The sequence below is a fragment of the Podarcis raffonei genome, chromosome 8 (genome assembly GCF_027172205.1).
Source record: "Podarcis raffonei isolate rPodRaf1 chromosome 8, rPodRaf1.pri, whole genome shotgun sequence".
Taxonomy (NCBI): domain Eukaryota; kingdom Metazoa; phylum Chordata; class Lepidosauria; order Squamata; family Lacertidae; genus Podarcis; species Podarcis raffonei.
This window is the reverse complement of record NC_070609.1, coordinates 11531503-11555952: the sequence shown is the minus strand read 5'-3', so window position 1 is coordinate 11555952 and position 24450 is coordinate 11531503. Positions and strand designations below refer to the sequence as shown.

The window sequence follows — 24450 nt, the reverse complement described above, 5'->3', positions numbered from 1 at the left end:
TCAGAGAAGAGCCACTGAGGGCTTGTATCTGGGGAAGAGTCCCGGGGTCCAGGCAGCTGAACACAGAATTCCTAAATTAGTACAGGCCTTGGCCTGCTCTATTGCTTTGGCTGACTCTGGTTCGGACACTTAATCCACCCAGGAGATCACTCCTGGTTGTGTGCATTCTTTAAATTCACGATGTGCTCAAGTTCGCACATTGTTCCCACCTATAATTACCACAAGGATTGTCCCCTTTGCAGGATGTGGAGGGGGTGGGGGGCTCTTTGTAGCTGCTCACCTGCAGGGCAGGTTTGGCCTTCTAAAGACACCTAGCAGATTTGTGCACATATATATTTCAAAACTCCCTTTAGGTCAGATCTATACTGCTGGAGTGGAAACAGTCCTCTTCCCTGTAGGAACACAATGCTCCAAGTGCCCCCTTGTGGTGACTGTATTCCATAGCATGGCTTCAACCTGGGCTGTATATGCCTTTAAGGCACACTGAAAGAACACACACCCCTCGTTGCCTCCCTCAAAGAATTCTGGGTACTGTAGTTTGTTAAGGGTTACTGGGCGCTGTAACTCTGAGATGGGTAAACTACAGCGCCCAGAATTCTTTGAGGCAGGGGGATGTACTCTAGAGGTGCAATGTACAAGCAGCCCTTCTCTGCTTCATATATATCTCTCGGCTTGGACTTATGATAGCTGTGGTCAGCAATTGATTTGGTTAGAGGTCGCTGGAGCCACAATCCTCAACTACCCTGATTATCTGCCTCGACTGGCTGCAGCACCGGTCACTTTAGATCCTTGGAAATGCCAAGAATTGAATCTGGGACAGTTTGAATGCAAAAGCATCGCACTCTACCAAAAAAAACCTCCTTTCCATACCCCGAAAAACCAGAGAGCTTCTACAAGAGCTCACCTGCTGACTAGCAGCCCAATTCTGTTCATGGGCATTTAGAAATAAGTCCCATTGGTTTCAATGGGGGGTTATTTTCAAGTAACTCTGGAGAGGATTTCTGCATCAGGAAATAGGATGACTCATATTAGTTTGTGTTATTATGCAGCCCATTTTTAATCTCACTTGGGACAGCCTCCAAGCCCATTTTACCCCCACAGCAATCCTGTGAGGGGGGTTAAGCCTTCTTCAAATATCTGAAGGGCTGTCACATGTGGCAAGCTTGTTTTCTGCTGCTCCAGAGGGTAGGGCCCAAACCAATAGTCGCAGCTGGTTAGAGTGTGGTGCTGATAATGCAAAGGTTGTGGGTTCGATCCCCTTAAAGGCCTGTTGCATATTCCTGCGATGTGAGGCTTTTGACTGCATGATCCTCGGAGTCCCTTCCAACTCTACAATTCTATGATTCTGTTAGAGAGAACTTTCTGACGGTAAGACAGTGGACTGCACTCCTTCGGAAGATGGCGGACTCTCCTTCACTGGAGGGTTTTCAAACAGAGGTTGTATGGCCATTTGTCAGGGATTATTCAGCTGTGATTCCAGCATTGCAGGGGCTTGGAGTAGATGGCCCTTGCGGTTCCTTGCATGATTCTAAGTCGTCTTGTTGCAGCCATTGTTCTCCCTAAACTTCTTTCATTTCTGAGATGGTAATCTGAGCCTTAAGGCTTAATAGCTGCTAGACCTCTTTTGTACATAATACTGCTTACAGGGGTTGCGGTGGAGAAAGAGAGAGCACTGGCCTTTTTCATGGCAAGATTTATCTTGGAACTATGACTCTAGGGTGAATGTTCCTTAAAACAACTCACACTGCAATTCTAGGCATGCCTACTTAGAAGTTCCCCTATTGCAACCTTAAGCTCTCCTTTTATAAAAAGCCTTGAGGCTAGAAAGGTGTGTGGCTATTATGCTGCCATGCCCTGATAGTTAAAACATATCCATCCAGAAACCAATTGCTGGCAAACCAATAGCAGCCTCCAGGGCATGGAATAAAAATATTTTTTGATCTTGTGTTGTTTCAAGGTGCATGCAAGTTTCATCTCTCTTTCTATATATAAGACTCATAAATCATAGAATCCCATCTTCTACATTAAGAGAAGCTGGCAGAGATGGGAGGGTGGGAAGCAGGGAGGTACTGGCCCAGAAATGCCATGGGGTGCTTGGCACTGATTCTGAAATCACCTATTCCCATCAGCTCCAGCCAGCATGGCCAGCAGTTAACCCTCAATGAATCACAGAATTGTAGAGTTGGAAGGGACCAGGAGGGTCATCTATTCTAGTCCAACCCCTTGCAATGCTGGAATCTTTCGCCCAATGGGAGGTTTGACCTCAAACCCACAACCCTGAGATTCTCATTCTCTACCAACTGAGCTATCCCAAGTTATAGTCAACCAACATCCTGGAGGGCCACTCATGGGTATACCGGGGGTGGGGCAGGGAAGAGCAACTGCCCCCTCCCATATCAATAAAAATACATAGCTAACTGTGGTTCTGTCCCCTCCCCAACAAAAGGCCTGCCACCCCCAAGAAAAATCCCGGTTATGCCCATGGGGCCCCTGGTCATTATTTATAAATTTGAAACTCCACATGTAAATGTGCATATGCAAATTTTATGAAAAACTGCACAACTCTTTTTCCGTGGGGGAAACAGCAGTGCGCAAGTGGTCACCCTATTTGTTCTTGCCTTCATTAGCTCTGCAGGTGTCCAGTGGGAGAAATATAACTAGCCTGCAACCTACACACGCCGTACGTTCCAGGGATTGTGCCTAAAGTCAAAATCATAAAATTGTAGAGCAGGAAGGGTATCCAAGGGTCATCTAGTCCAACCCGCTGCCATGCAGGAATCCTGCCCACAGCGGTCCCTGGGTGGGCTTGAACCACCAACCTTCTGGTTCGCAGCCGGATGCACTGACCCCTTGCCAAAACCTACTGGGTCCAATGCTGGGTGGGACTGCCAAAGTCATTTTTCCCAGAACCATGCACCCATTCTGCTCCCTTTTATTTCTTTAGACACGTGCAAAAAAAGCTGAATGTGCATAAGTTAAATGCATGTTAAGTTACGGGCTTGCTTACTCACGGTGCTGCAACTAGCATTTTCCCAGAGTCCCTGTCAGGGTGGAAAAGGCAGTGTATGAATGAATAATATAATTAGTTCCTGTGTTTTCCTCCTTGCAAATAACGGTAGAGAAGAGACCCACTCCATCTGCTCGCTGAAAATGCAGAGAAAACTACATCTCCCACAAACCCCCTACGGGAGACGCGCAGTGCACGCCGGGAGCTACGCCGCTGCCCCAGTGAGGCGCTGCATGCCAGAAGGCCTAATGCCAAGGAACCACTCTACACCAAGCGAGAATGGACCGCCCACTGCATAACGCGCCTGCCTTACAAGAGTGGCGGGCCTGAAGGGCCTCGCGGGCCGTTCCCGAGCCACAGCGGCCTCCCATTGCCAATCGCGGCCCTTCTCGTCGCGGTGCACGATGGGAAGTGTAGTCCGCTAATTGTTGGAAGGGCTGGGGGGGCTCCGCCAAACGCGTCATGGGGCGTCCGCGCTGAGCGTATTGGGAAAGCGGCGGCACACCGCACCGACGCCGTCTCCCATCGTGCACCGCGCCGCGGCCTGATGAGGCCTCGTTCCGGCTCCATTGGGCTTTGAGGCGATAATGGAAATCAGAGCGAGATGGGCGCAAGGTTAAGTCTCTCTTGGTTTTCTGGTGGCCGAGCGGCGTCTGCGACACTCCCCGCCCTGCGGCTCTGTATGACCCTCTTGGCTTCCCGTACGGCTTCCTTCCCAGCCTCCCTCTTCGCCTCACAAGAGGGTCATTTTGCTCGCGTCTCCGGATAGGCCAGCCGTCCTCGCGCGAGGGACGCTGGGAAACGCAGTCCCTCCCTCGCGCTCTGAGCTGGGGAGTCCCCCCGCTTTGTGCCCCTAGGGACTCCATCTCCCGTCCTTCCTCGCGGCGGCTGGCTAGCGGTGCGCTCGGCATCCTGGGACTCGTAGTCCTCTGCTTCTAGCGGGCTGCGGGGCGTTTCGGGGCCAGGGGACTCCATGTCCCAGCATGACCTTCGGCAGGAGGCCGAGCGGCCCGCCTCCGCGGCGCCGCTTGTGGGAAATGGAGTCCTGCCTCCGTTAGCGGGTAGCGAGGCTGATGGTGGCCGGGACTCCATTTCCCATCGGCTCCCGCGACAGGGCCGGGCTGGGCCGGCTCCCGAGCCGCCTCAGACGGAGCCAGCCAGCCAGCGCGGCCCCCCTTCCCTTTTCCCTGGTCCCGGCCTCACCATGAGCAGCGGCAGCGCCGGCTCTTCCCGGCCCCGGACGAGCTCCTTCGCAGACCCGTCAGGCGGGGCTCCCGCCACGGCACCCGCCGCGCCAGGCCCCACCTCGGGGGCAGCGCCGGGGGGGAAGCCCGGGGGGGCTGCCGGGCCTGGGCCGGGGGGAGGCGGGACCAGCACGGCAGTCGGCTCCTTCCCGGGGCTCAAGCTGGGCCGTAAGTACCGCCTGGGTCGGGGGCGGCAGTGGGTAAGGGGGAGGGGGGGACAAAGAAGGGGTGGGGGAGGGGAAGGGGTGGCTTGAATGAAATCGACCAGAGGAAGAGGAGGGGGGCTGGGGGCTGGGGGGGGAGTTGGGAAAGGGCGAAAGAAAAGAGGGGTGCTAGGGAAGTGGGGGGATGGGCGAGAGCTTGGGAGGCGGGGACAAAGGAGGGGGAGATGTGGGGAGAAATGGGACCAGGGGGAGTATCTGAGGGTGCTCAGCCTTTGGGGTGGCTGGCATAGGGTGGTAGGGAGGAGTCTCCGAGAGCCACACCTGCTCTTGAGGGTGGTGCCAGTTTTGGGGGCTCCGGAGGTTTAGGCAAAGGGAAGCGGGGTGGGGGGACGGGGGTCCTACTTGCCTCCCTGGGCTCCTTTGGGAGGAAAGGTGGGATATAAGCCTAACCAATGAATGAATAATCGAGGAGGGGACAGGCTGGAAATGTGCCCCTTAGGTTTGAGGAGGTGTGTGTTTATTTTGGAGGGGTTTGCTAACGGGCACCAGCGCAGGAGACAGCTGGGTCACTTGGCACCTCAGAGTGGTGGTGCAGAAGAAAAGTTGACCTGGGTCGGTGCAGGGAGAATCTGCAAGGGCTTGAGGTTCTCAGCTGGTGGGACCAGGGCTCTGGGAAAAAGGCTATTTGAGGTCAGCAGCTGGACGAGTGGTCCAGAATTATACTGGTGACGTCAGGATGAAATCATTGAAGCCGGGAGGTTAGTAAGGGTAGCCAGGGGTGTTCATTTCCATGGGGTTGAAGGAGGCAGCCTGTGACGGCTGCTGGAATTGTCTAAGCTTTCCTTAGTGCCAATCTGGTGCTGAGATGAGCTAGTTTGCGTAGGAATGACACAGTGCCCTCCAGGAGGGGGTTGCAATGAAAGATGGGCTGGACCATGAAGGGGAGGGAGAACGACTAAGGCTTGGGTGAAAGAGCAAGGAGAATTGGAGCAGGGTCTGGTTGCCTGGTAACAGGCAGTTCAGAATGGGCGTGGCAGTGGCAGCACAGGTAAGGCAGTGCAGGTGTGTGGTTGAAAGATAGTGAGGGACGGAGGTGTTGGGTGGAGGGAGCCTGAGGCTCGGCTGGACACTGAGAAGGGAAGCAATGTGCAGCATGAAAATTTAGGATTTTAGGGACACAATAATAATTCCATCAATTAGCAAGGGCACTTTGAGAAGAGTGGGTGTTGACCAAGACCCTCTAAGCCTCCTAATCTCAAAGGATATTTTATGAGTGTTGCTGTCCACCCCCTTTGGATTACCAGTTGGGAAAAGGACAACCACCCCACCTAAAAATCAGGTTTTGGGTATGCAGTTGCTGGTCCCTATTATCAAGTGCTTTGTAAGGTTTAGCTGTAGCGTAGGGAGTTACGATGTGACATTTTTTTGGTTACTCATTTGGGTTGCCTTAGGAATGTTGTGTGTTCGGCACCAGCTGTTGGGTGCAGGTGTGTAGGCCATTGGACTCAGTGATGAAGCAGCTTGGGGGTGCTGAGGGTCACCTAATGGTGTCCTATTTGGAGCATGTTGACATTGTGTCGTGTTGGGGAGGGTGTGGATATGTGTTTGGGGAGCGGAAGTCAAGTGGTGCTTGAGATTTCCGCAGCATTTGGAACTCTCACCCCTTTTCTCAAACATTCCCCTTCTTCCAGGAGATAGCGGCAAGGTGACCACTGTGGTGGCCACGCCAGGTCAGGGCCCCGACCGCCCCCAAGAAGTTTCATATTCTGATATCAAGGTCATCGGCAATGGGTCATTTGGGGTCGTCTACCAGGCCCGACTAGCAGATTCCGGGGAGCTGGTTGCTATCAAGAAGGTGCTGCAAGATAAACGCTTCAAGGTGAGTTGAAAGGGAAAGTCTGTCAATGCGTCTTGCTGATTTCGCCACTTGGGATTCTGTAGCTCACCTCGATCTTCTTGCTTTCAGAACCGAGAGCTGCAGATCATGAGGAAGCTGGATCACTGCAACATCGTTCGCCTGCGGTATTTCTTCTACTCGAGTGGGGAGAAGGTACGGACAGGGGAAGAAATGGAGAATGGTTTGTTCAGAATGTCTGGCAACATTGGTTCCTGTCCATTGGCCACTCTTGCTGGGGCTGATGGGAGTTGGGGGCTCCATCAACATCTAGAGGGCTGCAGATTCCTCACTCCTGAGTTAGGCTGAGAGAGCAGCTGTGCTAAGGCAGCCTTTGCCTAACTGGTTCCCTCCAGATGTTTTGGGCTACAAGTCCCATCAGTCCAAAGGGGAACAAAGACTATGCTAAGGTCATTCATTCAGCTCTATGACCAAATGGGAATTTAAAGCTGGGTGTCCTCAGTCCTAGTCTATTTGCTATGCCCTTCCATTCTGGCTCTTTTATACCAGAGAGTCCACTGGGGAAAGGTTTCCGGCGAATTTGGATGATTTAGCAGTATATAGTTCACATGATTGGCATGATGAAAGCCGCAGTCGGATTGTTGACACTTTGTTCTTACTCTATACAGTGGTACCTCGGGTTACAGACACTTCAGGTTACAGACTCCGCTAACCCAGAAATAGTACCTCGGATTAAGAATTTTGCTTCAGGATGATAACAGAAATTGTGTGGCGGCGGTAGCAGGAGGGACCTCCAGAACGAATTAAGTTCTTAACCTGAGGTACCACTGTACAGGATAGTCTTACTCTACTTTGGTAATCCGAAGTGGCAATAGCTGTTGCGTTGTATTCCTTTGTGCTGCTTCCTAAATCCTGGCTGTTGGGGTGCAGGCAAAGCTAACAGTGATAACAAAATTGAGGCTTCTCTTAATTGACCTCTTTGTTTCCAGCCCTTTGGTGTTTTTGCCAAGATCTAATTGAGGCGCATCTCATCAGAGCTCAGCTACAGGATGCGTTTTCATTGCTGGAGCTGAACTCAAGAGCACCTGGAAATAGCAGAATGCCTTTGAGCATAAATACGTAGCACTTAACTGCTGAGGAAGCAACAGCTGCCCTCTCTGCACCTGGGACTTGAGTTCTGCCTTCCAGATAAGCGGGAGTATGCAACACATTTCTCTTTTTAAAAATTAAGCCCTCATTTTTCCTGTTGCGCTTCTATCCTTCGCTGCTGCAACCATATGAGCTCTTTATGTAAAAGTCCTTTTATATTATATGAGAGTCTGTATATCTTTTCGAGATGAAAGCTGGGGTTGGGGCAGTCCTAACAGATGTATCTTCAGGGTTCCATGTTGCCCACTGCCATTTGTAAGGTGGAGTTGGTCTGGAGGTTCCCTCACTTCCCTCTTCTTCACAATCTGTTGCAGAAGGATGAAGTTTATCTTAATTTAGTCCTGGACTTCGTGCCCGAGACGGTCTATCGCGTGGCCCGGCACTTCACCAAAGCCAAACAGACCATCCCTGTCATCTATGTAAAGGTGAGTGTCACTCCTGCTGCAAAATGTTCCGTGCCCAAGAAGACGGTGGCACCCAGGACCACATTTGCACATTTCAATGAACCATGCCTTGCTCTCTCTTCCCTCCTTGCCTAGCAAGAGTGAGAACAGCAAAACACCATCCCGGATTTAGCATTGCGTCTGAACTAGGGGTTGTTTTGCTCAAACTAAGATCGGGAAGCCAAGGACGAACCTTTGCTTCACGTTTTGGGAGGAGCCTGCTGAATCAGGCCAAAGGCCTATCTTGCTGAGCTCTCCATTCTCACAGGGGGCAACCGGATAGGAAAGCCTGCAAGCAGGACTTCCCACCTGTGATTCCCAGCAGCTGATATTCAGAGGGGCAATGCCTCCGGCTGCAGAGGTAGAACATAAAACTTATTCAGCTGCCACATTATAACCCCACCGCATCTGTAAGAACTTGATCGTTTAGTGTAGCAGCACCAGCATGTTGGAACTCCTTGCCTATTGATTTTGGGCAGGTGCCTTCATTGTATTCTTTTCAGTGCCTGCTGAAGGCATCCTTATTTAGATAAGCCTGCCCAGATGTTTAGAAAGCTTGCATGAGTTTTAAATTGTTTTAGTCTATTCTATCGTGGCTTTAACCTTCTGTGTGTTTTAAATTATGGTTATAAATCTTTTAGTGACAATTTTATTGTTTCAATTTTTTTTGAGGTTTTCTTTCTATAATCAAGTGGTATATAATTTTTTTGAACTTAAATAAGCAGTCATCGTAGCTAGTCCTCCATGGAGTTGCCTACAGCCCTGTACTTCTTGGATGAAGGGTGGTGTATAAATTTAATAAATGATAGTAACTATTATTATTATTATTAATTAAAAACTTACTTAATTGAAAGTTGAGGTTTCCTGGAAGCAGGAGTTGAGTGCCCACAATGTCATATTTTGCATGCTGTACAACGACAGCTCATGCAGAGTCCTGGGTGTAATGAATGCTTCAGACGTTATGGCTGCGATGCAGACAGACGAGCCCCTGGGCCCATTATGGAGCTGCTGTTCCTGGTTTCAACAAAGACATACTGGAAAGATGGCAACAGCCAGAAGGCTTCTTGTGCCCTCTACATCCTTTGAAGGGGCAAGAGCCCCCCATGCGTTCCCATTTTAATGCGTACAATCGGAAGGCTCTTTCTTGCCTCCTTGGGATTTTGCAGTGAGCCTCGGGTATTAATAAAGTCGATTGGGATCTCCCATCATTTTTGAAAGGTTTATTTGAGTAACACGGATCGAAAACGTGCACCTTCATTGAGTTTGGAATCAAACACCCCTATTTTAAAATAAAATATCCCTGTCAGAAAGGGATGATGAAAATATTATTTTAATTTATCGCCTGCCTTTCACCCCAAGGTTAGCTTGTAAGGAAAAATAAGTGTTGGGACCTACCCCCTTCTCTGATTTTAAATATTGCATGTTATGTAGCAGGTGTGTGGGACCTTGGGGCCTTCGGATGCTATTGCATTACAACTTCCTTCATCTGTAGCCATTTGCCATGCTTGCGAGGGCTGATGGGAGCTACAGTTCATCAACACTGAACGACCGAAGGTTTCCCCCTACTTCTTATATAGGAAAGGGAAAAACCACTTTGCTAACATCCACTGATCCCAGTTTCCATCAGCCCCAGCCAGGCGGCCAGTGGTTAGCGATGATTGACATTCTAGTTCATTTATTTTTATTTAAGGGAAAGGACTTTTAAGTAGTGCTGTGCTCTTTTTACTATCTGAATTTTAATAGATCTGTTTTATATTGTTTTAATACTATTATAGTCTTAATCACTTTTTAACTAGCACCTTTTATACATTCTTCACCTTCTGTGTTTTATCTGTGTTGTTTTAATTTGTGTAAGCTTCCTTGAGTCCTGGTCTGGGGAAAAAGGAGGGATACAAATAAATAGAATAATAGGCCAGAAACATCTGGAGGATTAAAGGCTTCACAGCCCTTCCCTGAGGCACTCCTTTTGCCCCTTCCCAATCACAGCTATCTTTTCTCCTTCTTTTGCTAACCTTTCTGAGTGAATGGGGTGAGGTTTTCATTTTTCATCTAATACTTTCTTACTTGCCCGTTCCCACAAGGTCCAAGGATGGGTTACAGTGACAGGATATGCAATTTGTAAAAACAAAAAGAAAAAAAATCACTATAACTATGAAGCATGAAAAATTGTTCCAAATGGAACAGGATAACAGACATTTTTGTCTCTAGCTAATTTTTAGACTCCCATTAACTATTTTGCGTTTCTAAAATACTATATGTGTACATTTATATAAAGCTGTCTCATACAGAGTGAAGCTACGGGTCCCTGTAGCCCAGTATTATCTTGTCTGCCTGGCAGAAGCTCCCTGGGGTCTTTGAGGGCAGAGAAGGGTCTTTTTCTGCTCCTTCTGATGGGATGTGCTGTGAATGGTCCCTTGTCTTTGTGCAGTTTGTCTGCTGGTGGGGTTTCCCTATCAGTAGCGAATAACATCTCTGCTTAAGGATCTGTACTGACCTATAAAATGTATCTTAAACGTCAATAGACTTCTCTTCCTGATCCCACCCCTTTTCTCAGTTAATTTTGAATTTTAATGGCACTTCCAATCCTTTGAAAGCTTCTTCATAGATGAGGTTTCTGTGGTTCTGTTTTCTTCAATTACTGCTGATTTTGTTTTGTTGGCAGTTTCTGATTTTATTTGGAAGCAGGCCTGAGTTTGATTTTCTTTCATCCTAGAAAGGCTGTGTGTAAATAAAATTGTTACCATGCCACAAGTCACTTTAGCTTTTCTGATTGTAAAGGTAAAGGGACCCCTGACCATTAGGTCCAGTCGTGACCGACTCTGGGCTTGCGGCGCTCATCTTGCTTTATTGGCTGAGGGAGCCGGCGTACAGCTTCCGGGTCATGTGGCCAGCATGACTAAGCCGCTTCTGGCAAACCAGAGCAGCACACGGAAACGCTGTTTACCTTCCTGCTGGAGCCGTACCTATTTATCTACTTGCACTTTGACATGCTTTCAAGCTGCTAGGTTGGCAGGAGCAGGGACCGAGCGACGGGAGCTCACTCCATCGCGGGGATTCAAACTGCCGACCTTCTGATCGGCAAGTCCTAGGCTCTGTGGTTTAGACCACAGCGCCACCTGCGTCCCTTTTTCTGAGTGTAGGGAATCCTAATAGGAATGGCAAGGTTGGGTCAGACCATTGACGCATTTTTTCGCCCAACAGTGGCTAAACTGAGTTTCATGGTTCTGGCGTGGCAGTGATGCCCATTTGTGTTGTTGAACCACGGTAGCTGGGAGTTAGAGGTGTATTGTAGTTGAATGTGGAGATATGGGGTTGTGGCAGAAGGCTCTTTAAACCGCCAGAGGCCCCAGTGAACAGAAAGGTGGAGGGGGATGTGATTTTGTTGATTTCCCCTCATGCTCCCTCCTCAAATCTCCTCCAGTGGGTTGGGGGGCCCTTTGAACAGTGTGGAAGATGGCACTGGAGCTGCAGGAAAAAGGGGAAATTTACATAAATCACCTCCGCCCCCCTTTCCCATTCACAGAAGCTTCCACTGGATCAAAGAGCCTTTCCACAGTTGGATACAACCCAGTGCTAATTAGTTCGTGTGGATGACAGCCACTTATGAGACTCTTATGCATTTGCAGAGTGCCGCCGTTCAGGGCAAATGCAGGGAACAACACGTCCATGTGCCACAGTCTATTTTGCACTGAGGTTTCTAACCCGCTCTCCCCACCCCAGCAATGCAGATGCTCAAAGCGGCTAACAAAATGCAGGCAAAATAAAAATAAAATATCAGGATAACAGCAGTCCAAATAGATGCGTAATTACAACATACCAGAAACAGAATTTTAAAGAAAATGCCTAGCTTTTGGTGGTTGCTGCCAGAAGACGGCTGTTTGGTAATCAATATGTGAACTTTGGCCTTCTTGAATGGGATATGTGTGTGTGCCTGTTCTCTTTGAGTTTTTACTCTCGTCTTAGGCTTCTGTCTCTGGCCTGCTTTCTTTCCCCCTGAGACTGCTCCCTCTGTTGGCTTTCCCAGACATCTCTTTTCACCTCTGCTGGACATTGGCCTTTACACACACGGCTTCCTGAGATTCTCTGATTTGCCTTCAGTTTAGTATCAGAGCAGCTTAGCAAATGGCAGCAGGACAGCCTTCCTCTTTCCGAGCCCGCTGAGACATTAAGGAAGCCCCATGGGCTGCGCCGCCACTGCAAATCTTTTAGTTCAAGGATGGAGAACCTGTGGCTGCCTCCAGGTGTTGCTGGACTACAACTCCCATCATCCATGGCCATTGGAGCAGGCCAGCTTGGGCTGATGGGACTTGGAGTCCAGCAACATCTGACGGTGGCCACATCCATAGGGTTCCCATCCCTGGCTCCAGAGTGACATGCTGACGGCCATTGCATCATCCATGGCATTAAACTCCATAGGTTGGTTATATGTTAAGCCTAAAGTGCTTTCCCTTGCTTGCATTTTTAACTTGCTGCATCCCCACCCATGTCTGAGCCAGGGTCTCTGAGTGAAACACCTCTGTACGCATTATATCATTTAAGTTACTGTTTTAACCTAAATGTCTGTCGTCTCCCTCTCTCCCAACCAGGTGTACATGTACCAGCTGTTCCGCAGTCTTGCTTACATCCATTCTCAAGGCGTGTGTCATCGGGACATCAAACCCCAGAACCTGCTGGTGGACCCTGACACAGCAGTACTGAAGCTTTGTGACTTTGGCAGGTGAGAGAGGCACGGAAGCGGCTGTTCCCAGCACACACGCCCCTGTAGAATGGACCTCGGCCCTTGTGTGATGGATTTACAAATCACCCTGGTGCTCCAAATACACAAGTAGACTTGTTTCTGTCCGTGACCCATAATTTGCTCAAAATATTCAGCCAGAGGTTTGCTTGGTTATTTCATACCCATATGTGCAACTCGACTTCTGCCGCCTCTCATGCCTCTTTTTTCCCTGTTGCATAGCTCCATCATTCTACAGGCCTCAGATAATAATAGCAAGATGTGGGGGATATTGATGATGTTGACACTGAAGATGTTGCCTTTGGGTTGCTCTATTTCATGTGCCAGGGGACGCGGGTGGCGCTGTGGGTAAAAGCCTCAGCGCCTAGGGCTTGCCGATCGAAAGGTCGGCGGTTCGAATCCCCGCGGCGGGGTGCGCTCCCGTTGCTCGGTCCCAGCGCCTGCCAACCTAGCAGTTCGAAAGCACCTCCGGGTGCAAGTAGATAAATAGGGACCGCTTACTAGCGGGAAGGTAAACAGTGTTTCTGTGTGCGGCTCTGGCTCGCCAGAGCAGCGATGTCACGCTGGCCACGTGACCCGGAAGTGTCTCCGGACAGCGCTGGCCCCCGGCCTCTTGAGTGAGATGGGCGCACAACCCTAGAGTCTGGCAAGACTGGCCCGCACGGGCAGGGGTACCTTTACCTTTACCTTTTATTTCATGTGCAGCCATAATAATAATAATATATTTATACCCCGCCCATCAGGCTGGGTTTCCCCAGCCAGACTGGGCAGCTTTCAGCAAAAAAATTAAAAATACAATAAAACGTCAGATATTAAAATGAGGCTTCTCCACCAATTAGATCCTTCCTTCCTTCCTTCCTTCCTTCCTTCCTTCCTTCCTTCCTTCCTTCCTTCCCAGTGCCTTCCCTTCACATTTTTGACTGAACTTTTCCCTTCAGCAGTTTGACTACCCTGTGACATCTCAGGGTGGAAATGGAGACTCATAGGCTCCAGTCTTTAATCAACAAAGGCTGCAGCTGGCTGACATAGTTAGTTGGGTTTCTGAGTTCAGGGTGCAGGTTTACATACAATTTTGTGTGTTCTGTGCAAGGTAGATTTGATTTAAATCAAATCGATTTAAATCACGATTTAAATCACTAGTCGGTAAGACTTGATTTAAATCATTTTTTTACAGAAAGACTCATTCTTGCTGGTATAATATTAACATTTACAACCATATGAAGGTTTCATTTTTGGAATAATAAATTTTCAGAGTAGTTTTTACGGTTATATAAAAAACTGCTGATTTGGTTATACTATTAGAAATTCATAGACAGATAATTATGAAATTATTGTGAGGTTTAATAAGTTAACTTTCTATTTGGACAACTTTTTTCTGCTGTATTTTATTGGAAGGAGAAAAATAACCATTTCCTTAATAAAAAATTTAAAAAATTATTTAACTAAAACAACAACATAGCACATGTATCCGTGTTTGTTAACTGATGTGGTTAAACATTTTTAGAAAAAACCCAAACCTTAGACTGACAAACTTAAAACAAATCCTTATTTCCTGATGAATAATCTTTGGACTGTAATGCAACTTAAATAGAAAACTATCTTTAAAAAGATTTTTCCTCCAAAAGCATTTTATTTTTAAAAATCCAATTTAAATAAAAAAACAACCTGATTTTACTTATTTATTTATTTTAAAAAACCATTGATTTTTATCCACCCTGGTTTTGTGGTCATAGGCCATCTTTGTCCTCCCTTCCCTTTCATCTTACAATGACTGGCAGCTTACCTTGCTGTGGACGAACTTCATGCTGCTTTCATAACTCACTGAAGCAGCTACTTGGTGTTGTTTTATGCTGGTTGACCTTTTTATGGGTAACATCTTAAACCTGCTTTGGGCCCCTGCTTCTCTCATCCTCATCAGGCCTCTGAGATGGAGAGAGAGAGAGAGGAATAGCCAGCCCAAGGTCACCAGTGGCAGTTTGAACTTGGGTCTCCCCAGTCCTAGTCCAGCACCTTAATTATTACACTATGCAAGTTGTTCGGTTAATTCGTTAAATTGATGAATTAGTGACTTCATCAGGTGGTTATTAAAAAGTCCTTAATCAAAGAGTAGACTTGAGCTATACAGTGGTACCTCGGGTTATGAACTTAATTCGTTCCGGAGGTCCGTTCTTAACCTGAAACTGTTCTTAACCTGAAGCACCACTTTAGCTAATGGGGCCTCCTGCTTCTGCCGCACCGCCGGAGCACGATTTCTGTTCTCATCCTGAAGCAAAGTTCTTAACCCGAGGTACTATTTCTGGGTTAGCAGAGTCTGTAACCTGAAGTGTCTGTAACCTGAAGCGTATCTAACTTGAGGTACCACTATGTTGTAGACAGGAGATTCTGACTAAATATTTGGAAAAACTTTCTGACAGAGCTGTAAAGCGGCAGAACAGAGGCCTATGAGAGGTTATAGACTCTCCTTCCTTTGGAGGTTTTTAAGCAGAGGTTGGATGGTCATCTGCCTTGGATGCTTTAGCCGAGATTCCTGCATTGCAGGGGGTTGGACTAGATGACCCTTGGGTCCCTTCCAGCTGTAAGATTCTATGATCATCACAACAATCCTGTGAGGTAGGATAGGCTGAAAGAGAGAGGGAGAAAGTGCAGCTGGTTGAAAGGTCACTCACTGAGCTTCAAGGCTGAGGAGGCGTTTGACCCCAGGTCTCTTAGTCTGACACTATACAGTGGTACCTCGGGTTACAGACGCTTCAGGTTACAGACTCTGCTAAGCCAGAAATAGTACCTCGGGTTAAGAACTTTGCTTCAGGATAAGAACAGAAATAGTGATCTGGCAGCGTGGCAGCAGCAGGAGGCCCCATTAGCTAAAGTGGTACCTCAGGTTAAGAACAGTTTCAGGTTAAGTACGGACCTCCAGAACGAATTAAGTTCTTGACCAGAGGTACCACCGTAACTCAGTTCTCAAAGGATGTGATGTGCCACGCTGGTGTGGCAGGAGACGATAGCAAATGTGGTGGGAAGATTCAAGGATAGTCAAAAGAAACATTCAAACATTTCAGTGTAGTACAGTCATACCTCGGGTTACAGACACTTCAGGTTGTATTTTTTTCAGGTTATGGACCGCCAAAACCCGGAAGTACTGGAAGGGGTTACTTCTGGGTTTTGGCGGTCACACAGTGCCGTTGCAGGTTGCAAACGCTGTGGGTTGCAAACATGCATCCTGCACGGATCACGTTCGCAACCCGAGCGTCCACTGTATAGTATCTTTCTTTTTTCTTTTTGCAGAATACACATAGATATCCTTTCACAATGAGAGCAAGAGCATCATGTGATTTTGAGGACAATCCTAGTTGTGTTTTCCAGTGTATTTCTTCTCAGTGGCACAAGCAAAGTTTTATACTGAAAGAGTGACCGATAGAAAAAAGTTTGAGAACCACCGCTCTAACTGCCGCACCACACCGTCTTTATCACACCCATCCATACTCTCACTGTCTTTATCACACCCATCCATACTCTGTTTCCCTTTTCAGTGCAAAGCAGTTGGTGCGAGGAGAACCCAACGTTTCCTACATCTGTTCTCGCTACTATCGTGCTCCCGAGCTCATCTTTGGAGCCACAGACTACACCTCAAACATAGGTGAGTGCCTGACCCCCCGCCACCCCTTGCATCTTGCATCTCTGTGGGGTTCAGACGCCTCTGCAGAGTGAATGTCCTCTCATTGTAACAAGTGAGTGGGACCTGGTGGCTGACAGAAGAAAGCTTTCCTGAATTCTGTAATGCCCCGAAGAGGTGGATGCCTGAAACGTCATCCATTGTGAGATGCAGTACGTCCTAGCTGGTATTATGTCGTAAAGCAGGGATGGGGGGCATGTGGCTCAGCAGATGTTGTTGGACTCCCCACCCCATCAGCCTCAGAGGTTGTGGTCCAAGAACATCTGGAGGACCAGAAGTTATCCATCCTTGCTATAAGGAAGCTGCCTTCGAGAGTCTGCACCATCTAGCTCATTGCTGCCAACACTGACTGGCAGTGGTTCTCCAGAGTTTCAGACAAAATACTCTGACTAGCTGGATTGGAGATGCTGGAGGATCTGACCTGGGTCCCTTCCACATGCGGAGTTTGTACTCTACTTCTGATCTGTGGCAGGAGTCTCTCTCCTGTGCCCACCCATTGCTAAATGGAGAAAGTTGAGGACTTCCACTTCTAGGCACGGAGGCCAGCTTTCAATGAAGTCCCCATCTGCTTCCTTCCTAGATATCTGGTCTGCTGGCTGTGTGCTGGCAGAGCTGCTTCTGGGGCAGCCTATATTTCCTGGGGACAGTGGAGTGGACCAGCTGGTGGAGATCATCAAGGTAACGAATTGATCATTTACTCTTTCTCGCTGGGCCACTCCAGCTCAAGTATTCAAATAGACATTCTTGTGGTTTTCAAACATCCTTCAGGAAACTACTCTTGCCTGGTGAACCCTGTGCATTGCATATGAATTCTGGTGTGCCCCCACTTGGTTCGTGTGGGTTGTAGTCACACACCTCGCCTTCATGCACAACTGATGTGACAGAAGACAGGTGATGGTGCACAAAATGTATTGGGGTGGGGGAAGCGGTTATCGCCCTTGCTGATCTTGCCAATGAGGAGCCACTGAAAAGAACATGAACCCCACCCAGAACACAGTTTGAAGGCCACTGGCGTACTCTTTCCTATGCTGTAAAACGGACATACCTGCTTAGAAAGGGTTTGTTACATCAAACAGAGGACTATGGGTCATCCTTCCCTTCATGACAGGAGTGAGCCAGCAGTAAATCACACCGAGCAAGTTGGAGTTAACTCTTTACTAGTGAGAACAGGATCTGCACAGGCGTGTCAGGCCTAATGAGCACAGCAACTTATCTCTGGCAGGTCTTGCCCCATGAAGCCATTGCTGAGACTGAAGGTCCCTGCCTCCCCACAGCTGCCCAAGTTCCCTCCTCACTAGGGTTTTCCCCAAGCAATCTGAGACTGCACCTGTGTGAAGCTAACTTCTCCGCCCTCTTCATGCCTCTCCTGGTTCTGGGAGACGAGGGAGGGGAGCTAGTTGCAGCAGGAGGGGGAGACACCTCTGCCTCTTCCCCAGCTGGACTCCTCTTGGCCTCCCTCCTCTTCTGCTTCAGCTTCTGCACTTCTCTCTGCCAGACTCTCCCTGCTCGCTAATCTCTCTTACCTCTTCAGCTTCTGACACCTCTTCTTCCCAGTCATCTTCCTTTTCTCCCCGATCAGTCATCATTGTCCCACCACTCGCCAGTTTCTGAGCCTTCTTCCTTTGGGGTTTCCCCAGCTGGTTCCTCCCACCATCCCTCTGTGTCCAACCAGTCTGTGACCTTTCATTTGGACAGAATTCCTCCCACCCTATCGAGATCGCAGTAAGACATTGTGGGTAGGAGAGGAGAACTGAGACATTATCCCGGCATGCTTTGTGACTAAAATACATTTCCCTTCTGTGATTGTTGAGTGTGACATCCCCCCCTCTTCTTTCTCTCTTTCCCACCCCCCAAAGGTGTTGGGGACACCAACGCGAGAACAGATCCGAGAGATGAATCCCAACTATACGGAGTTCAAGTTTCCCCAGATTAAAGCACACCCCTGGATAAAGGTAAAGATGATGGGGGAAATGCCGGGGTAGGTGGAGGTTGCTGTCGTCCTCTGCTCAAAGTGGGGGGAGGCTCTTGCACAGGCTTGGGGAATGGCATCTATTACGCTGGATCCCTGTCTCCCCACTCCATACCCGGTGGGCCAAGTTGGGCAGGTGGGTGGGGCTGCCCACTTGTCAATCAGCTGCCATCACAACAGCATCAGGTGATTCCCACCCCGCTGCACAGAGCACCATTCTCTGCACGCCCCAGCAGCCGGCCAATTGGCAGTGCCTGCAAACCTCCTTTTGGTGCAGCTGTACCTTTACCTGCCCAATGCTTGACACTGCATAATGCTGGGTGTAGTGCAGGTGGGCCTAGTTAGGCCTGAGGCTTCCCCCCCCCCCGGCTGCTCAAGGGTATCATTGGAGAGGGACAGTTTGGGGAGTTTTAGCTGCTTGGGGAGGCTGCGGCACAGGTTTCACTCTCCATTACCCTGTACGTTCTAATTGCTTGTTGTTGATAACCTGAACCCATCAGTTAGGGTCTTACCTTGTGAAGCAGCAGGAGAAAAAAAATCATTCCATCTATGTCAGCGTTTCCTAAACTCGGGTCTCCCACCTGTTTTTGGACTACAGCTCGAGAACTCTAGTCCCAAAACAGCTGGAGACCCAAGTTTGGGGAACACTGCTCTGTGACAGCAGATACCGTATTTTTCCGTCTATAAGATGCCCCCTATTTTGGGGGACTCAGATTTAAGAAAATGGGGGGGGGGGAGATGTATCCGTGTATAAGACGCCCCCCCCCCTAATTTGTGACATATTTTAGGGAAAAAGCCTACATCTTATACACGGAAAAATACGGTATTTACATATTTATCCCACCATTCTTTATGAAGAGTTCAGGGTGCCAAAAAAGGTCTTTATCCTTACAGCCAACCTGTGAAGTAGGTTAGAGAGCGAAGGAGAGAACGAGCGATCCTGGTGCAAGGTCACCTGATAACCTTCAAGACTGGACAGGAGCTCGAGCTCTGCTATCCCTAGACCGGCTACATAACTCTAGCCACTATGTCGTGCTGTCTTTGAGAGCGCACACTACTCTCTTCAAGACTTTTACCAGGGACTCCGGCAGTTCTCTGCTTAAAAGTCATTGGCTGTGATAAAGGTGGGCATATTGCAGAAAATGCACATGTGAAACTTGTTCCTTTGCATGCAACTCAAGTAGCATTTTTCAAGTGGAGGGGGAGTAGAGCTGCATTGCATTGTGGATGACCTCTGGTGCCCCCCATGCCAGGTGTTCAAGCCCCGCACGCCACTGGAGGCCATCTCGCTGTGCAGCCGGCTGCTGGAGTACACGCCCGCCACCCGCCTCTCCCCACTGGAGGCTTGCGCCAACAGCTTCTTCGATGAGCTGCGCGAGCCCAATGCTCGGCTGCCCAACGGCCGCGACCTGCCCCCCCTCTTCAACTTCAGCCCTGTGGGTAAGTGGTTGGCATCTTGGAAAGCAGGCAGAGCGGTGGGGTCGAGGGGGGTGTCAGGCAGGGGGGGCCTATTGTCAGGGTCCTTGAGGAAGCACAAACCATTTGCTAGAGAAGACTTTGGTGCAGGTTAAATTCCATCCCCAGATGTGGCCTCACTGAGCCAGGAATTGAGTGGATGCTTTTGAATGTTGATTATTCAGTTTACTCTGCTACTCCACAGTTTTTCCTTTGCTGCTTCATTGTCCTCCCCATTTTGGGTCCTTGTTATCCCTGCTTATGGGTCAGTAATGTAAAGCTCATCCCACAAGATGGTTGTTGGCAATGGAGTTCGCCTCCGGGGGGTGAAGTCAAACCACTGTGTTAGCAGCACCAATGTTACCTCCCTGGGGTGCAGCCCTGAGCAGTGTGCATGGAGGTCTTGGACTGCCCAGACAATAAGAATCCCCCTCTCAGCCTCACTGATGTGTTCCAAAAGAAAGCAGAACAATGTTTGGCACCGGCTTGGCTGCAGGAGTTGCCGGAAAGAGTTGTACAAGGTGCTATCCAACAGCCTTAGGGACTCCGCTCCAGATTTGTGCAGGCTTTTTCTTCTTAAGATATCCTGTGAGGCAGCAGAGGTTTACGATCAGAGTTTCCTTCTCCTAGATGGGCTCCCTTCCCAGGTTGACAAGCCCCATCTGCCCCTCACTTCCGTCTACAGCACGTATAGAAATTGCCTTCTTGAGTGTTGGACCCACTATTCTTCCACTCTGCTGGAGCCTGCTGCCGCATGCAGGGGGAGTCCCTAACTCACTGAGGGTTTGAGACTCAGTGGAACGTCATGCTCCATGTATTCTCCACAATGGAGGTAGCTAACCTGTTCCTACTCCCTGCGAGACTCCCAGCGTCTCCCCACACCAATATTGGATTAGTGACGTGGTTAGTAATTCTGTGGGCCTCAGCGAGCTTTATCCCAATTTTTATTAACTGTTTGATCAGAACTTTAAGAAGAACCTCTCAAGCTCTTAACAACAGTTCGGAACCTCTGGGAAATATCTGAAACACCCTCACCCTATTTTTTTCCTTGTAATTGTGGACTAGAACTCACTTCATCAGATGCATGAAGAATGATCTTCCCTTGACAGATACCTGTGTGGCTGATCCAGTCTCTCTTCCCTTGCAGAGCTATCCATCCAGCCAGGGTTGAACACAAACCTCATTCCACCACACATTCGATCCCAGGCCAGCTCGGTGGGAAGTGTGCCTGGCTCCACAACTTCGCACAGTGAGTGCCTTCATCCTCTTGAGATTTGGCGCGAGAACAATCGTGGGCTTGGGTGGGTTGCTCCTTTCAGGGGCGAATGGATGCTCAAGTAAGGCCGCTCTGATGCATTCTGGGAACGGAGTAGAGGGTTCAGTATTACACCTGAGGCCTTTCCTTTCTCTCTTTGCAGGTGAGGGGAGAATGGGAACCGACAGGAGCCAGGTGACGCCCGGGGACGGAGCAGGACCCATCGCCAACACATCCTGAGGGGCTGCTGGGCCGGGGGGCAGGTCCCCTCCACTTACCCCCTACCCTCCAGGCCACCCACATGGACTTCTCTGAACTGTGAACGTGGGGGGGTGGGGAAGCAACGGTGTGGCCTGGGGGATCATGTGGAGCTTGCCTCCCGTTGGCCAGTGGGGAGGCCAATCGGAGACGAGACGGCCACGGGGAGGGGGAGGGGGCGGAATTCCCTGTCTCCCTGAATCACTTTGCGGTTCCCTCCCATGTTGTCCCATGATGCCTCGGCACGGGGAGAGGGCAGAAAAAAATCCCATGGCTTAAGGGCTCCCTTTTTCAAAAGCAGTCAAGGTTGGTGCCTCTGGGGAGGGGGAGAGACCCAAGAGCTGCCACCCCACCCCACCCCCATTTCTCCCCTCCCCTCCCACCTTTCCCCAAGGATGGCCCAGTTCGATTTTAACTTGCTCTTGTTTTTAACATCCCCGAGGGATACAAAAAATGTTTTATTTCCAGTCTCATGTCACCCACGCTCTCCGAACTCCAACCCTGTGGCCCCCTCACACCGGTCTGGTCCCTCACTGGGTGTCCCTCTCCCACCCCAGACCTGTCTGCCTCTGAAACACGGATGCTGTATTTTTAAGCGGGTCAGTCTTTCCCCCTTTTTGTTTTCTTATTAACCCCAATAAAATTCAACTTGTTGCTTTCAGGTGGGGAATTAGGACCGTTCCTCATCCCTGAAAGGCCTCCCTCCCCTCCTCATTTGCTGGCTGTGCCTCCACCACAATCTCTTAATGGGAACAAGAAACTCCTATCCCCCTTGCCTTGGACTGTGAGGGGGGCATGGCCAACCGTACCTTCCTCTTCCAATCCTCCCATACGTCATGGCACCAGGATTTCTTGTGGGAAATCCTCCCCCCCCCTCCCTTGCCCTCAGTACAGGCTGGCGTTGGGAGCTGTTCCTTCCCCAGGCAGGTGGATAAATTTACAGCAGAGCTTGCTCTGAGTTTCAGCCGTGTCTGCTCCCCAGCACCGCAAATCAATGATGTGGGTGGATGAGGGGGGTGTTCTCTCAAAGCGGGTGGGAGGGGAGGGAAGGAGAAGACAAGTTTTAATTCCATGCCCTTTCCCTCTCCTGCTGTAAATACATCTCTTCTTTCCCCATCCCTCTCCCTCAGTGGCTTCCTTTCACCATTCTCCCTGTAAATAGATTATAATTTTTTTTTTCTTAATGCAACGTTGCAATGATTGCCCCAAACCCCATTTCCCTCTCCATCTTCAGATCGCTCTAGGATTGAAGGTCCCCCCCTGGGGAGCCAGGGTGCAGCCTGTGGATAAATTCCCCCCACCTCCCCATGCCCATTCCTCATCACTGCCCCCCCTCCCTTCCAACATTGTGTGTTAGTTTCTTTCTTAGGTTTTTTGGCTGTGTACAGACATCCGGTTCAATAAATTATTGGCATGAACGGAAAGAACGGCATGGAGCTCCTTATTATGGGTTGGGACAGGGGAGGGTCTTGGCAGTGTGGATAAGCTGGGAAAGGCAGCAGGGTGAAGCCACTGACAAGGAGGGAGATTCTTGGTGGTTAAACATTTGGTGCTGCCAACCAGAGGCTTCCAAGCTTACTTTCATACAACCACGGCTTCCCTATGCCTTAAGGTAGGGACCAAGAATTGTGTGCCATAAGCATGGAGGTAAAGAAGGCTTTGGTAACTAAAGCTCCATTGTCAATAAGCGTTGGACGTCGCATCATAGAATTGTAGGGTTCGAAGGGGCCACAAGGGTCATTTAGTCAAAACTCCTGCAATGCAGGAACCCACAACCCTGAAATTAAGAGTCTCATGCTCTGCCAGCTGAGCATACAAAGCAATTTCCACACAAGGGAAGACTTGCAAATGCGGCACTGTTTTTGTTCAGTGTTGTGCATGTGCTATGGACCCAGGAGTAGGCACTTCACTATCATTGCACATGATGACCCATGCTTTTAGCATTCCCGCTAGTTAAACTTAAAGCAATTTCTTCACTGATGTACGCAAGGAGCATTTGTGTTTCCTCAGAACTCCAAATCCTTTTTCTAGCTTGTTTCTCATGACACTGTTCCCTCAGGGTGAGATCAGAAGCCTCAAGCTTGCATGCTGCACTCCCATTGCAGAGAACACTGAAGGACCAAACAGCGAGATTCTGCAATTACTTGAGTTGTGGCTTCTGCCCAGTCTTTTGAGCACCGAAGCCCAGGGATTAACTCAAGTTCAAAGAACAATGCAGTTTCCTGATTTTGTTGCTTATGTCTCCCATGAGGGAAGTGAGCACAGGAGCTTAGGCCTGCTTTTAACCTTTTCCTGGAGATAACCTTAGCCTTCATGCCACCTTTCTGCATAATTGCACACTTGGAATACTATTTTAAAAAGGAAAAAAAACTGCTCCAAGGCTACAAGTTGGTTCCACACCCAGCTGCAAGTGGCAGTGCTGGATTTCCTGGATTCTGCATAACTTTTGTGGGGCAAGAGGGTAAAGTAGGAAAAACTGCGTCCCTTCAAAGTAGTATAAATTTGTCTGCAGAAACACCAGTGCCTAGATGTTACATTCACATAAAACGTGTACACGTACTATAAAGAACTGTGGCCTCAACACCAACAAATGGATATTAAATTGCTAGTGGAGAAAAGGCCTTTATTTAGTCCTCCATCAGTTTCACAAGGTGGTACCTCAATGGAACTAGTTAATACTCAGTTTTGTTAGCATGAATCTTTGCAGCCTGCCACCTGTGTGTTCCTGGCCGATTAAAATGTTAACTATTTAGCTTTTGAAAGCCTGGCTCTGAGTTTGAAATAACCTTTTAAAATATGACTAATATGAGCTATATGTTTTCCTGTCATAACATGTTCACATGCCCAAACCAAGTGTCCTGATGCCCGAGGATTACATCTCACATAGGGCTCATCCAGACTACAGCTTTCCCCCAGGGAAATTGACATTTACCACTGAAACGGAACAAAATTCAATTGGGTTTTCCACTGATTGGTATTTGCTCCAGTTCAGCACTAAACAGCAGGTTTTCTCAGGTAAAGTGGCAGGGCAAATAGAAGATCGCTTGGACCTGTACCTCAAAAGCATGGGACAAGCCGAAGTGTAGACGATAATGTGTTGGCAAGCATGCATTTTTCACCATCAGTAAACTTAAATGTAAAGAACGCCCCCCCCCAGCTTGCTGTTGGGGATACCACTAGCCTCTGTGGAGTTGAAAATCTGTGCATGTTTTAAGCTGTATGTTGCTTGTGATATCTAGGGGCCCA

The 24450-nt window shown here is 49.0% G+C and overlaps 1 protein-coding gene across 2 annotated transcripts; it reads left to right on the top strand.

Moving 5' to 3' along the window:
- Positions 1-3556: 3556 nt before the first annotated feature.
- On the top strand, positions 3557-22631 carry GSK3A (glycogen synthase kinase 3 alpha). Of its 2 annotated transcripts, none has more exons than XM_053397919.1 (11): positions 3557-3622; positions 6107-6294; positions 6382-6465; positions 7734-7844; positions 12449-12579; positions 16125-16231; positions 16848-16945; positions 18124-18219; positions 19490-19676; positions 20839-20940; positions 21110-22631. In XM_053397919.1, the coding sequence occupies exons 1-11, from the start codon at positions 3595-3597 to the stop codon at positions 21184-21186; spliced, it is 1209 nt and encodes a 402-aa protein (XP_053253894.1). In that variant the 5' UTR covers positions 3557-3594; the 3' UTR covers positions 21187-22631. The 2 variants fall into 2 exon arrangements, with proteins under 2 accessions (XP_053253894.1, XP_053253893.1); XM_053397918.1 differs by lacking the exon at positions 3557-3622 and adding an exon at positions 3958-4419.
- Positions 22632-24450: the final 1819 nt, after the last annotated feature.